Source organism: Xyrauchen texanus, chromosome 34 (genome assembly GCF_025860055.1).
Source record: "Xyrauchen texanus isolate HMW12.3.18 chromosome 34, RBS_HiC_50CHRs, whole genome shotgun sequence".
Taxonomy (NCBI): domain Eukaryota; kingdom Metazoa; phylum Chordata; class Actinopteri; order Cypriniformes; family Catostomidae; genus Xyrauchen; species Xyrauchen texanus.
Window position 1 is genome coordinate 17,197,665 of NC_068309.1, and position 13,156 is coordinate 17,210,820.

General features: G+C 36.8%; 1 protein-coding gene across 1 annotated transcript; it reads left to right on the forward strand.

The window, feature by feature from the left end:
- The first annotated feature begins 2,064 nt into the window (after nt 1–2,064).
- Nucleotides 2,065–12,821, forward strand: qpctlb (glutaminyl-peptide cyclotransferase-like b). The gene is made up of 7 exons (XM_052103720.1): nt 2,065–2,277; nt 5,987–6,133; nt 6,291–6,584; nt 8,084–8,245; nt 8,339–8,438; nt 9,328–9,444; nt 11,975–12,821. The coding sequence occupies exons 1-7, from the start codon at nt 2,065–2,067 to the stop codon at nt 12,118–12,120; spliced, it is 1,179 nt and encodes a 392-aa protein (XP_051959680.1). The 3' UTR covers nt 12,121–12,821.
- The last annotated feature ends 335 nt before the right edge of the window (nt 12,822–13,156 follow it).

The following is a 13,156-nucleotide window of genomic DNA, read 5'->3' on the forward strand; positions in this document are numbered from 1 at the left end:
AGTGTCACCAAAAAGCCATGCTGCATTTTCATCTCTAGTTTGAACTTCTGAAGAATTGCTGTGTCCATCCCACACAAGTCTCTCTGAGTATTTGCTGTGAGGGTCCTTATTTTTCTCATTCAACAGTGCTGTTATATATGTACACAGTGTAAGTCAAAATAAACACCATTTTGAACACTAAAACAGTATATTATTCCTATATCATATGCATTACCTGTGGTCTTGTTTATACAACTGTAGGTGGGCTTGGCTTTTAGGAATAGTGGTGGTGTGCCAGGCTCTGTGAATGGAGTGTCACACACAGATCATCACACAGGCTATAGATATCATTGTTGATTTTACCACATGTCTCTGTCCAACGTTTCAAAACAAAAATGTAAAAACCTAGCATTGAAAAAGAAAAATTTAAGAAACTGACCTTTCACAATCATTTTGGGGAGACAGCATAGGGGAGCGTGGCTCTGGTTAAAGTCATAGCAAGACAGCATGATTATGAGGGTCTCCTGTTGACATAAATAGGAGTCATGAGTCACATAATGGTGAGTAAAAAAGATTTTGACTGACAATTGATTTGGCGGGTAATTTCAAAGGGTCTGGTTCACGAGATACATTGTTTTAATTTTAATACATATATTTCTTAAAAAGTAAGTTTTAAATGTAAAAAATGATAGCTGATGAATTGTTTCAGTGACGTCTTATCACAGCTTAGTAAATCTTAAAGTGTTTGTTTCGCGCTCTATTAAGTAGATTATTTGATCATATTTTATTTTGCAATGGAACATAAATAATGGTCCTTTATCTTGATAATTAGCTAGATAGAGAGGTGACAAAAATAGATTTTCATACTTCTTTGATCAATAATAGGTCTCTGTAAAAGGTTTATTTAATATTTAGTTGTAAATGGACGCGTATTTTGTTCTGTATATGAAGTTACCTTCCATGAAAATATTCTCCTTATGACGTCTGTTATTCCACAATATAATGTGGCGTTGATAAAGCAGTAACGTCCACCAACACAGAGCTACTTGCTTGTCATTGGACTGGAAAGTAGATTTTAGATCGCTAAAGAGCCAATTGGTTTCGGCGCTTAAGCGGATTGGCTAACGAGGAGCCTGAACATTTCCCCAGTGGACAGGAGGTTACTAGGTTGTTGCTTGGACTTAAGTTTTTATGAAAGTGAACATGCGCATTATAGTATGCGCTAAAATATTAATACAAAAATAGAAATAACCCCACATTCCATTTGATTTTCATTTATAGAACTACAATATTTTCTAAAATAAAAATGGTGTTCTACAATAGTTATTACTTACGTAATTATTATAAAGTGTTTTTTATTTTATTAATTTATTTTATTAATTTTATTTTAATTGTCAGTTTCAAGACGTCAATCTCAAATACAATACTGACATACCCGCAATATTTCTTATCGTACATTATACTGCCAAAAGTAACTGGAGTCATCCAACTCTCTTGTGGGAAGACGAGCTGCTGCGCAGGACCTGCGCTTTCATGTCCTGCCTCAGTAGCGAAACATCGACAGCATAACTGAGAATGCAATAATTTACAATCAGCATCGTCAAAATGAAAACCAAGGGCGAATCAGACTGGCGTTCAGACTCAATCTTCCCGTTATTTAGTACAATATTTTGTTTATTTCAGCGGTCACAGCAGATTTGATAGTGGGTTGCCAGTCCTTCTGCACGACTGGTAGGTAAGTGCAACTACCGCCATGCACAATCTGCATTTTTGTGTCAATAAAAACAAACAGCTAATGAAGTGCATGTCTTTGTAATTTAATTTTGTTTGCATGAGAGAAATTGAATAAATTTAATTATTAAATTGTTGTCCGGTGTGTTTGAGTGGAAAGAAACAGCATGCATCTTTGCGTCAGATAAAAAAAAAAATCAAATTACAATTATAATAAACAGTTAGGAATTATTACAGTAGTTCGTCCCGATCTGATTATGTTTTGTGGTACGATTCGATAGTTTTAATTGCTTGTTTCTTTTCCTCCTTCCCTGCAGGTTTAGTCATAATTTTGACATCGCTCATCGACACAAAATGAACAGCATAAGGTATAAAGCAGCGATTTTGAGATTAAGCTGCTCTGTCTGGCGCTGTGACCAGCCGTGGACGATGTGTCGCGTGCGATTACTGCTGCTGTGCTTGTGCGTGCTGGTGGCCATGACATTAACTCTGGCGATATCACTATCTAACCACCAAACAACAGATTATGATTTGCTTCCCAGACCACCCAATCTGTTCAAAGATAAAGTAAGAGAACTGCAGACATTTTAATGTACATACATCATTGTGTACAAGGTGCAAGATAAGCTAAAACCAGCCTAAAATGGTTGGCTAGTTTTAGGTGGTCACCCATCATGGCCACGCTGGCTGGTCAGTTGGCTGATTTTAGGGGTTTTGTAGAGTTTTAGGGATGGGAGACCAGCTATGAAACCAGTCAGTAATAAAAAAGTGCTAAAACCCCTCTATAATTTAAGACTGACCAGCTAAGACCATGCTGGACGACCATCTGAAACTAGCCAACCATGTTAAGATGGGTTCAGCTGGTCTTTTTCAGCAGGGTCTAAATTAACTGGTTTGATTCATGTCAAAAATATAATTTAACATCACAAGATCAGAATACATTAGGTTACAACAAGAAAACTATTTTTAAAGGAATAAACAAGGGTTCAAAAAAGTTAAGCTTACTTGACAGCATTTGTGGCATAATATTGATTACACAAAAATGTATATTGACATCCCTAATTTTGTAAAAAAAAAAAAAAAAAAGCATAAATCTGGGTTCCAGTGAGGAACTTGCCATGGAAGTGAATGGGGCCAATCCATAAACATTAAAATACTCACTGTTTTAAAAGTATAACAACAAAATTGTTTTTTACATTTTAGTGTGATAAAATTGCTTGCTAATCTTTTCTGTGTAAAGTTACATTCAAATGTACAACTTTGTTGCCATTGACAAGTCCTACTCCAGTTCAACATCCAAAGGACACAAGGACAACTCAGTGTTCCGACTCAATCACTTTTATTCTCATTTCTTTGTCAGTTGATTGGTCTGTTCAACTTGTTAGGTTGTAATTTGTTAGGTTGTAAACCTTCAAAACAGAGAACAAACGTTACCATTTTAATTAAACATTTCGTTAAGCATTTTAAATGAATTTTAAATGAGTTAAACATTTAATTCCTTTTACATAAAGAAAAATGATTTCATGAATTCAAATTCATTTGTACATCCTTCAAATCGTATACTTTTAATTTTCCCAAACACAAATTAAATATTTCTTAGCACAATCCCATTTAACACAAAATCAATGAAGTCAATACTGCAATGTGTTCCTTAAACCATCTACACAGAAGTTAAACATAGCTTGAACATATTTAGCAGTATTTCAAACATCATTAAATGAACTAAACATTTCACCGACCATTGGCGTCTTTGGACTGAACCTATGAGTGAACTTGGAGTGTCTTCTCTCTGAAGTTTGCTTGTCTGAATGACTGAACCTTCATGCTTCAGTAGGTGCTTTTAATAAAGCACCTGGATCGCTACTGCTGGTGCACTCTGGGAAATGTAGTTCTTTGAGAATCGTTTTAAAGATTCAGCGCAACAGCCATGATGACAATGCAGTAAACTCTAAAATGACCGCAAAAGCAATTTAAACACTTTCAGCATAAATGAGACACAAGTTTTAATCCAAGAATGATGTAAGTGCTTTTATAAAATTATAAGCTTCACATATCTGTTTAAACTCTCCGAAAATTGGCCCCCTTCACTTTTGTTGTATAAAGTGCCTCACTGTAACCCTATTTTTGCTTTTTTTTGGCTCAGCGGTTAAGGCTCTGGGTTACTGGCTGAAAGGTTCAGGGGTTCAAGCCCCAGCACTGTCAAGATACCACTGTTGGGCCCTTGAGCAAGGCTCTTGACCCTATCTGCTCCAGGTTTCATGGCTGACCCTGCACTCTTACCCCAGCTTAGTTGGGATATGCAAAAACAACCGCTTTGGCTCTGTACCTGTACTCTGGACAATGACAATAAAGTTGAATCTTAATGTTTATGTCATGTAGAAATAGCTCCATAAGGTAACAATAGCAGTTTAAAACTTTTTACAGTGTACGCCTCCGGAAAGTGTTCACAGCGCTTCACTTTTTCCAAGTTTTGTTATGTTACAGCCTTATTCCAAAATTGATTAAATTAATTATTTCACTCATTTCTACAAACAATACACCATAATGACAATGCAAAAGTTTGTTTGAAATCTTTGCAAATTTATAAAAAAAATAAAAATAAAATCACATGTACATAAGTATTCACAGCCTTTGCTCAATACTTTGTTGAAGCACCGTTGGCACCAATTACAGCCTCAAGTCTTTTTGTGTATGATGCTACAAGCTTGCCACACCTATTTTTGGGCAATTTCTCCCATTCTTCTTTGCAGGACTTATCAAGCTCCATCAGGTTGGATTGGGAGCGTCAGTGCACAGCCATTTTCAGATGTTCAATCAGGTTCAAGTCTGGGCTCTGGCTGGGCCACTCAAGGACATTCACAGAGTTGTCCCGTAGCCACTCCTTTGTTATCTTGGCTGTGTGCTTAGGGTCATTGTCCTGTTGGAAGATGAACCTTCGCCCCAGTCTGAGGTCCAGAGCGCTCTGGAGCATGTCTCTGTACATTGCTGCATTCATCTTTCCATCGATCCTGACTAGTCTCCCAGTTCCTGCCACTGAAAAACATCCCCACTTCACTTTAGGGATGGTATTGGCCAGGTGATGAGCAGTGCCTGGTTTCCTCCAGACGTGACACTTGCCATTCAGGCCAAAGAGATCAATCATTTTTTCATCAGACCAGAGAATTCTCATGGTCTGAGAGTCCTTCAGGTGCCTTTTGACAACTCCAGGCAGACTGTCATGTGCCTTTTACTGAGGAGTGTCTTCCGTCTGGCCACTCTACCATACAGGCCTGATTGGTGGAGTGCTGCAGAGATGGTTGTTCTTCTGGAAGATTCTCCTCTCTCCACAAAGAAACGCTGGAGCTCTGTCAGAGTGACCATCCGGTTTTGGTCACCTCCCTGACTAAGGCCCTTCTCCCCCGATCGCTCAGTTTGGCCGGGCGGCCAGCTCTAGGAAGAGTCCTGGTGGTTCCAGTCTTCTTCCAATTATGTATGATGGAGGCCACTGTGCTAATTGGGACCTTCAATGCTGCAGAAATATTTCTGGGACCTTCCCCAGATCTGTGCATTGATACAATCCTGTCTTGGAGGTCTACAGACAATTCCTTGGACTTCATGGCTCGGTTTGTGCTCCGACATGCAATGTTAACTGTGGGACCTTATATAGACAGGTGTGTGCCTTTCCAAATCATGTCCTATCAACTGAATTTACCACAGGTGGACTCCAATCAAGTTGTAGAAACATCTCAAGGATGATCAGTGGAAACAGGATGCACCTGAGCTCAATTTGGAGTGTCATGGCAAAGGCTGTGAATACTTATGTACATGTGATTTGTTTTTCGTTTTTTATTTTTAATAAATTTGCAAAGATTTCAAACAAACTTCTTTCAAGTTGTCATTATGGGGTATTGTTTGTAGAATTTTGAGGAAAATATGAATATAATCCATTTAGGAATAAGGCTGTAACATAACAAAATGTGGAAAAAGTGAAGTGCTGTGAATACTTTCCAGATGGACTGTATATTAAGCACCTTTTACTAATCTTTGTTGAAAAACCGTCTTAGATCAGCTCTTGATGGTTTGCTGGTGTCCCAGCCTGGCCAAGCTGAAAAGTGTCCAAACCCCTCAAAAACCAGTTAACAGACCAGGCTGACTACATAGGCTGAGAGACCAGCAAACCATCTTATACAGTTTTTTTTTCCTGTAATAAATAATTCCTCTGCATCATAAAATAAATCATCCTTCTTCATTTGTACATTCTATCTGCTTTTGTGTATTTTCTGCTGTCCTATCTTAGCTGAATCACCAGCCAGGTAGGCCTACTGTTGCCCAGGTGAAGCGGCTCATCTCACAAGTGAACTGGGCAAGATTGTGGTATTCCCATCTGCAACCCATTCTCACTGAACGACAGCCAGGGAGTCGCGGAAGCCGGACTGTTCGAAAAGTGAGACACTTCAATTAGTCGACCATGGTTTTAGTCAAATTAAATCACAGACCTTGTCAGTAACTCTTCTTAGTACTTTTGTCAATTTTGCTCTTCAAATATCTTATTTTCTCATGTACTGCAGTTGAAACATGTGTCCCTGTTTCTTTGAGCTTAGCACATCTTCTCTCTACTGGACTCTCTATCTGCGGACTGGTCTGTAGAAGTGGACTCCTTTATCTCTGAAACCCCTCATGGCCCTGTTAGTTTCTCTAATGTTCTGGCCGTGTTAGACCCCATGGCTCCTCGCAGATTGCTTTTGGCTTGTCATTATGACTCAAAATCCATACCTGCAGATCCCAGTGAGCCAAAGAAGGTGTTTGTGGGTGCCATTGATTCCGCCGTACCCTGTGCTATGATGCTGGAGCTGGTCACTGCTTTGGACCCACACTTAAAAAAGCACAAGCAACTGGTGAGTTTATAAGCATATACATTTACTTAAAAACTTCTAAAATTATTAACAGATCACTGAATATACAGATTACTTAAAGGGGTCATGCATGAAGAATCTAATTTTGGGCAGTGGTGGCTCAGCAGTTAAGGCTCTGGGTTGGGGGTTCAAGCCCCAGCACTGCCAAGATGACATTGTCGGGCCCTTGAGCAAGGCCCTTGACCCTATCTGCTCCAGGAGCACCATATCATGGCTGACCCTGCACTCTGACCCCAGCTTAGCTGGAATATGTGAAAAAAAAAGGATTTCACTGTATATATACAAAAACAATTATGTATAATGTGTGACCATAATAAAGGCTTCTAATTCTAATAAAAACAGATATGTTGGATTGAGGGGACAGGTCATTCATTTCAAAATTAAATCTGAGATGCACTGTATACATTATCTAGCATCAGCAGCTCATAAATCCATCCTATTCTGACATAAACAGAGCAATGTACGTCTCTGAGGAGGTCACTTTAGTTGTTGCCCGAGCTTTGAATAGTCAGTTCTGTTGTATATCTTTTATCAGAACCAAGAGTTACAGAACACTGCATAATCACTAGGGATTTTGATAAGAAGAGAGGATCCTCATAACAACAGCAGCTGTTGCTATACATTGTTTTTCATCTTTGGGAACTTGCAGTTGAGTTTTTTGCACAGTATAGTAAAATAAAACATTTGAAGCATCTGGCCAAAGATTTAATGAGTTCCTCAAAAGGCCAGGTGGTCAAAACGCTTTTAAAGAGATAGTTTACACAAAAATCAAAATTTGGACCCACTTTATATTAGGTGCCTTTAACTACTATGTATTTAAGCATTTAATGCAATGGACTTATTATGTAAACAAGTGTTTTTGCATTATACTTACAATTAATGTACCTGCATGTAATTACATCAATAGTTTAAACTTACCCCTAATCCTAAACCTAACCCTACCCAAACCTTACTCTAAAACCCTAATCTAAACCCTAACCTGTACGTTAACATCAGTAGGAGCAAATGTGATTCTTGTGAGAATGTAGTTACACAAGTACATTGTAATGTTTGTATTTTAATGTTAGTGCTTAGTAGGACTGAAAATTTATTTATTTACAGAATTGTCAGTTTAACATCATGCAAAATGTTTATCTCAGTCACCATTTAATTTCATTGCTTCCTTTTTCTATACAATCAAAGTGAATGGTGACTGAGGCTAACATACTGCATAATATTTTTTGTTTTTGGCAGAAGCAAGGAAGTAATACAGTTCTGGAACAACATGTAGGTGCGTAAATAATGACATAATTTCCCTTAATGTTTGGTGAACTATCCCTTTAAATTAATTCTAAACCCTTAGTAAACAGAATCCCTCAGCAATGACCTTTAGCTTTAACCAAGACTGTTATCCTGGATTGATCAATCCAGAATTGATTTTCAGTCCTCGAATATCTGATTGGGCATATAGATTTACAGAGCAGGTCTTTTTGTGTGTAAAGATGTCTCAGGTAACCCTGCAGTTGGTCTTCTTTGATGGAGGAGAGGCTTTTGAGCAGTGGAGTCCATCAGACTCACTATATGGTTCACGCCACCTTGCAGACCACATGTCCCGCATTCCTCACCCTCCAGGATCTGAACATACTACGCTACTAAATGCTGTGGTGAGACAGGATGCTATGTGTGTATGTGTAACGTAGGTGCTATGAGTGTATCTATGAGTCTGTACTTAATTTTTTTATAACTCAATTTTGCAGGATCTCCTTGTTCTTTTGGACCTCATTGGTGCGCCAGATCCCATGATAGTGAATCATTTTGATAACACAGCACGTTGGTTTGACCGCCTTATTGCTGCAGGTAAGACTGATTTGACTTTCCTTTAAAACTACAGTAATCACAGTCTTTAAGGGATTCAAATGAGCACATACAAACCACTTACAACAGAAGGAAATACCATCCATTGAGTGTAAGAATGTCCATATGTGAATCAGTTTGGAGTAAGTTACTCAAAAAAGTAGTCCACTTCAATTTACTTACTAACTTCTAAAATTATAAACAGATCACTGAATATACAGATTACTTAAAGGGGTCATGACATGAAGAATCTAATTTTCCTTGATCTTTTGACATATAAGAGGTTATTGTACTATAAAAACATACTGTAAGTTTCAGAAATCAAAACTTTCTCCTCAATGCAAAAAGAGCATTTGTTGAAACCAAGCTGCCAAAGCGACTCTTTCTCTACTTCCTCCACTTTGTGATGTCACACTGTGGTAGACGTTTGCATCTGACAGCCTCCACAACAACACAACAATGCCTAATTTACCTTATCACTTCCGTAGCCTGCCCAGTAGCAGTGAGATGGCAGGAGAGAGTCAGTCAAGAGCAGAGAGCCAGTCGTAACAGCAGGTTTTTACTGTCAAGTCTTAAAGGAGAAGCAGCACCAAAACCAAGTGTTTCTGACAGAGGGTCAGAATGAGGGTGGAAAATGATCATGCTTAACAAATATATGACTGTTTTTTGTGCAAAAAAGTAATCACGTTACTTTTCACATTTAAGTTTAGAAAACTATTACTTTCTAAAACACTTTTCACATAAGGGTTTCTGCCTAACAAATTCTAAATAATGGCCATATGTTTTGACGGCCATTGATTACAGTAATAAATTACATTGAAATCAGATTACACCCAACACTGATGTCCCTTTATTTGACCTTGACCTTTAACCCTATTCTTTTTCTTCAAAGAGAAGAGACTTCATCATCTGGGCCTCCTGACTTCCCATTCCAATGAGCAGAGTTATTTCAGGAAGGATGTGAACATGGGGCCGGTTGAAGATGATCATCTTCCTTTCCTTGATAGAGGTTATTTTCCATACAATCTGACATCACAATGACTATACATTTTATATTGTAGTATCTTTTTTGTTTTTATTGCGTCCTTTGCAAAGCTTCATGAAATGTGTAGTTAATTCCCTCATATACTGTAAGATGTTAAAGCGATAGTTCATGAAAATTGCATCATAATTCTGTATAAGATTCTTTCTTCCATGGTGGAGCACAAAAGGACATATTAGGTTGAAGGAACTGACAGCCTCAGTCACCATTCACTTTCATTTTTTGGAAGAAAGAAAGTCATACAGGTTTGGAACAACATGAGGGTGAGTTTATAAAGACTCTCAAAAATGCAATTGTTTTGTTTTTATATTTGGGTGAACTATTCCTTTAAACACACAGTCTTGTACAATTTTCTTTTTCTTCAAATCAAAGTTTGTAATGCCTTGATTAATTTTGGAGATGGTTGGTTTGGTTCATGGCTCAGAATTCTGTATTGCAGAATGTAATAGGAAAAATTCTTCCGGAGCGAAGGGTGCCAGGGGTCTAAAGTAACGAATTGTTTGAGTTTGCGTTTGAGTTTGCGCCTAAATGGTCAAATGCACTTTATAATTCCACCAATACCCATCTTTGTGAAGATTTAATGTAAACACAGTCATTTATGTCTAAAGTGAATTTAAACAGCGGGACAAAAAGCGTATTTGCATCAGAATGTCGGACTTGAAGTGTACATGTGACCGAATTGAGCACTGTCTAATAGGCCATGTCATATAAAGACTATTAATCAAACAACATTAACAAGGAAACGAAAAAACCACTCACTACTTTTGGCCGAATAATTTAAGTAGCTTTAGAAGTATTAATGTAATAGAATAAAACAGTGACATTATTAATCATTATATTATTTTAAAATATTGTTCGTTTTTTAATAATACTGACCCCTGATGTAGAAACTATGTTAATTGTTATAATAAATTGCCAGGAAAGTAGAGATGATAAAATAATTAATAATTATGATTAGCCTTTATAAAGATAGAAAAGTATCAACATTTGCAGAGCAATACTTCAGCAGAACATTCCACCAGTCACAAACTTCAGAAAATTGTGCATCATGCATTAGAATAACACAAATATTGCTGGGCTTAAAAGATACAAGAACTAAATCATTGTGGAACATTGTATCTCAAAAGGAGGACAATGTGTGGCCCCCATGTGCTACTTAAAGAAGTAATTCACACAAAGATTAAAATTCTCTTATCGTTTACTCACCCTCATGCCATCTGTCTATGACTTTCAATCTTCAGAACACATATTAAGATTTTTAGAAAAATATTTCAGGTCTGTAGGTCCATTGAATGTAAGTGAAGGGGTGCCAAAATTGTGATGCTCCAAAAAGCAGAATAAAAGTAATACATACAACTCTAGTGGTTTAATCCATGACTTCAGAATTGATTTGATAGGTGTGAGTGAGAAACAGATAAATATTTAAGAACATTTTTGCTAGAAATTATTCTCTCTGCCCAGTAGGTGGCGATATGCTTGAAGAATGTGAATAACCAAAAACACAAGAAGCAAGTTAAAGTGGAGATTGACTGTGCAGGGAGGAGAACTAATAGTAAAAAAGGAATTAAATATTGATCTCTTTCTCACCACATCTATCATAGCACTTCTGAAGACATGGATTAAACCACTGGATGCACATGGATTAGTTACTTTTATGCTGATTTATGTGATTTGTGGAGCTTCAATATTTTAGCACCGATTCACTTTCATTGTATGGACCAAAAGAGATGAGATACTCTTCTAAAAATCTTAATTTATGTACTACAGAAGTAAGAAAGTTATATACATCCAGGATGGCAAAAGGGTGAGTAAATGATGAGAGAATGTTCATTTTTGAGTGAATTATTCCTTTTTAAGCATAATGTAGCCCCTGTATCAAACAGTTTTTCCCATGCCTGCTCTAGCTCCTCTATTGTGCAGGACATGACGTGCCAAGTGATCCTGCTTATTCAGCATTTTTTTGCATTCCTTGGATTGTTTGAACATGTTTTATGCACAACAATAATGCTCTGTCTGTATTAAGGGGAATTTAGACCCTACACATAAACTGATTTTAATGTAATTTTTTCATACATTACGATTTAAAATGGTGATCAGTGTATTGAACATAACTTATAATGTCTCCCTTTTATTTTTTGGAATCAGATTCATGTAGTGTTTATCATAGATAAGTGATGTATTTTAAAAGTTGGCATACAGTGTTCATTATAATGGGGCATAGATTTTGCTACTCAGTACTCAATACTCACTACTCATGAGTACTTTTAAATGAGCTACTCTTTTATTCTTACTTGAGTATATTTTAGGACAGGTACTTTTAATCTGCTCACACAAAATTTTTTGGGAAGTAACAGTATTTCTATTAGAGTGTGATTTTTCAGTACTCTTTCCACCCCTGAAGGGCGCTGAAAAAGTGTGTCAATGATGAGTTATATTGCAGTGGTATTGTAACAGAAAACTATTTTTACTCTCTCTCTCTTTCTCTCTTTAACCGCAGGAGTTCCAGTGCTGCATATTATTGCTACGCCTTTCCCTTTCTTCCTGCACACGATGGAGGACACAGCGGACAAGATTCATAGCCATACGGTGGAAAATCTCACAAAAGTCCTTGTGGTCTTTCTGGCAGAATATCTACGGCTCTAGGTGTGCTATAAAGTTACAGCCAACCACATCTGTCATGGAATAGACTATACCTCAGCTTCATTGCTTTAGGATATCTGACATCAGTGGCTATTATCACTGTATTCTTACTGTACTGTATAATCTCAGGCTGCTAACCTATATCCTGACATATGCTTGGATTTTCTATCATATTGTCATGTATTGTGACTAGGGCTGGGTATTGATACAGATTTCTCGACTCGAAGTTCTTGATTCGATTTCTATTCGATAACAATTTATATGGGTATATTTAAGTTATATTGCCCCTTTTGCTGAAAGAAATTCTCCCTCAGCTAATGCCGTTAATTATACAGGAGACCTTCTAACTAGGTACATTTCCGAATTATTTTACTTATTTGTTTACCCTTATCTGTCATAATTTTGGTCACATTTTGGCTTTTTAAAAATTAAAAAATCCCTTTATTCAACCAATAAATTAGATATTATATTTATATTTCATATTTAATTTTTTGTTACATGTTTATTGCTTAATTGCATAACAGTATTTACATTGATTTGTTGAACACGGTATTCAATCAATAAATTAGATATAATATTTATATTTCATATTTAATTTTTTGTTACATGTTTATTGCTTAATTGCATAACAGTATTTACATTGATTTGAAAAAAAAAACTGGCACTGTCTGTTTAACAAAACCGGCATTTCTTAAAGAGTGTCTGTAGATGAGTGCATAATTTCTCTTAAACAAGAGAGAGAACATGAATGGCTTTATCTCATCTGTGCCATGCATGTTTATTTGTTTTTGTTTTTTTTTTTGTTTGTTTTTTTGTTTATTTATTTGTTTTGTTTTTTTTTTGTTTGTTTGTTTTTTTGTTTATTTATGTTTTAATCAACAACAGACTATAGAGAATGTGTCTGTTTGTAACGTTTGTAACCTCAGTTCCCTGATACGATGGGATGCTAACGCATATGGGGAGTGTCCTTCTGCATTACCTAGTTGAAGCCTCTCTACAATAATGCCAATATTCTAATATTGGCTATGGTGTTTGAGCC

What these genes read in the sequence shown, in the direction of transcription:
- qpctlb (XM_052103720.1), top strand. Translation starts at nt 2,065, where the DNA reads ATGAACAGCATAAGGTATAAAGCAGCGATTTTGAGATTAAGCTGCTCT. An exon ending in GAAGCCGGACTGTTCGAAAA is followed by an intron (nt 6,134 to 6,290) that starts GTGAGACACTTC and finishes CTTTGAGCTTAG; the next exon opens with CACATCTTCTCTCTACTGGA. An exon ending in CTACGCTACTAAATGCTGTG is followed by an intron (nt 8,246 to 8,338) that starts GTGAGACAGGAT and finishes TCAATTTTGCAG; the next exon opens with GATCTCCTTGTTCTTTTGGA.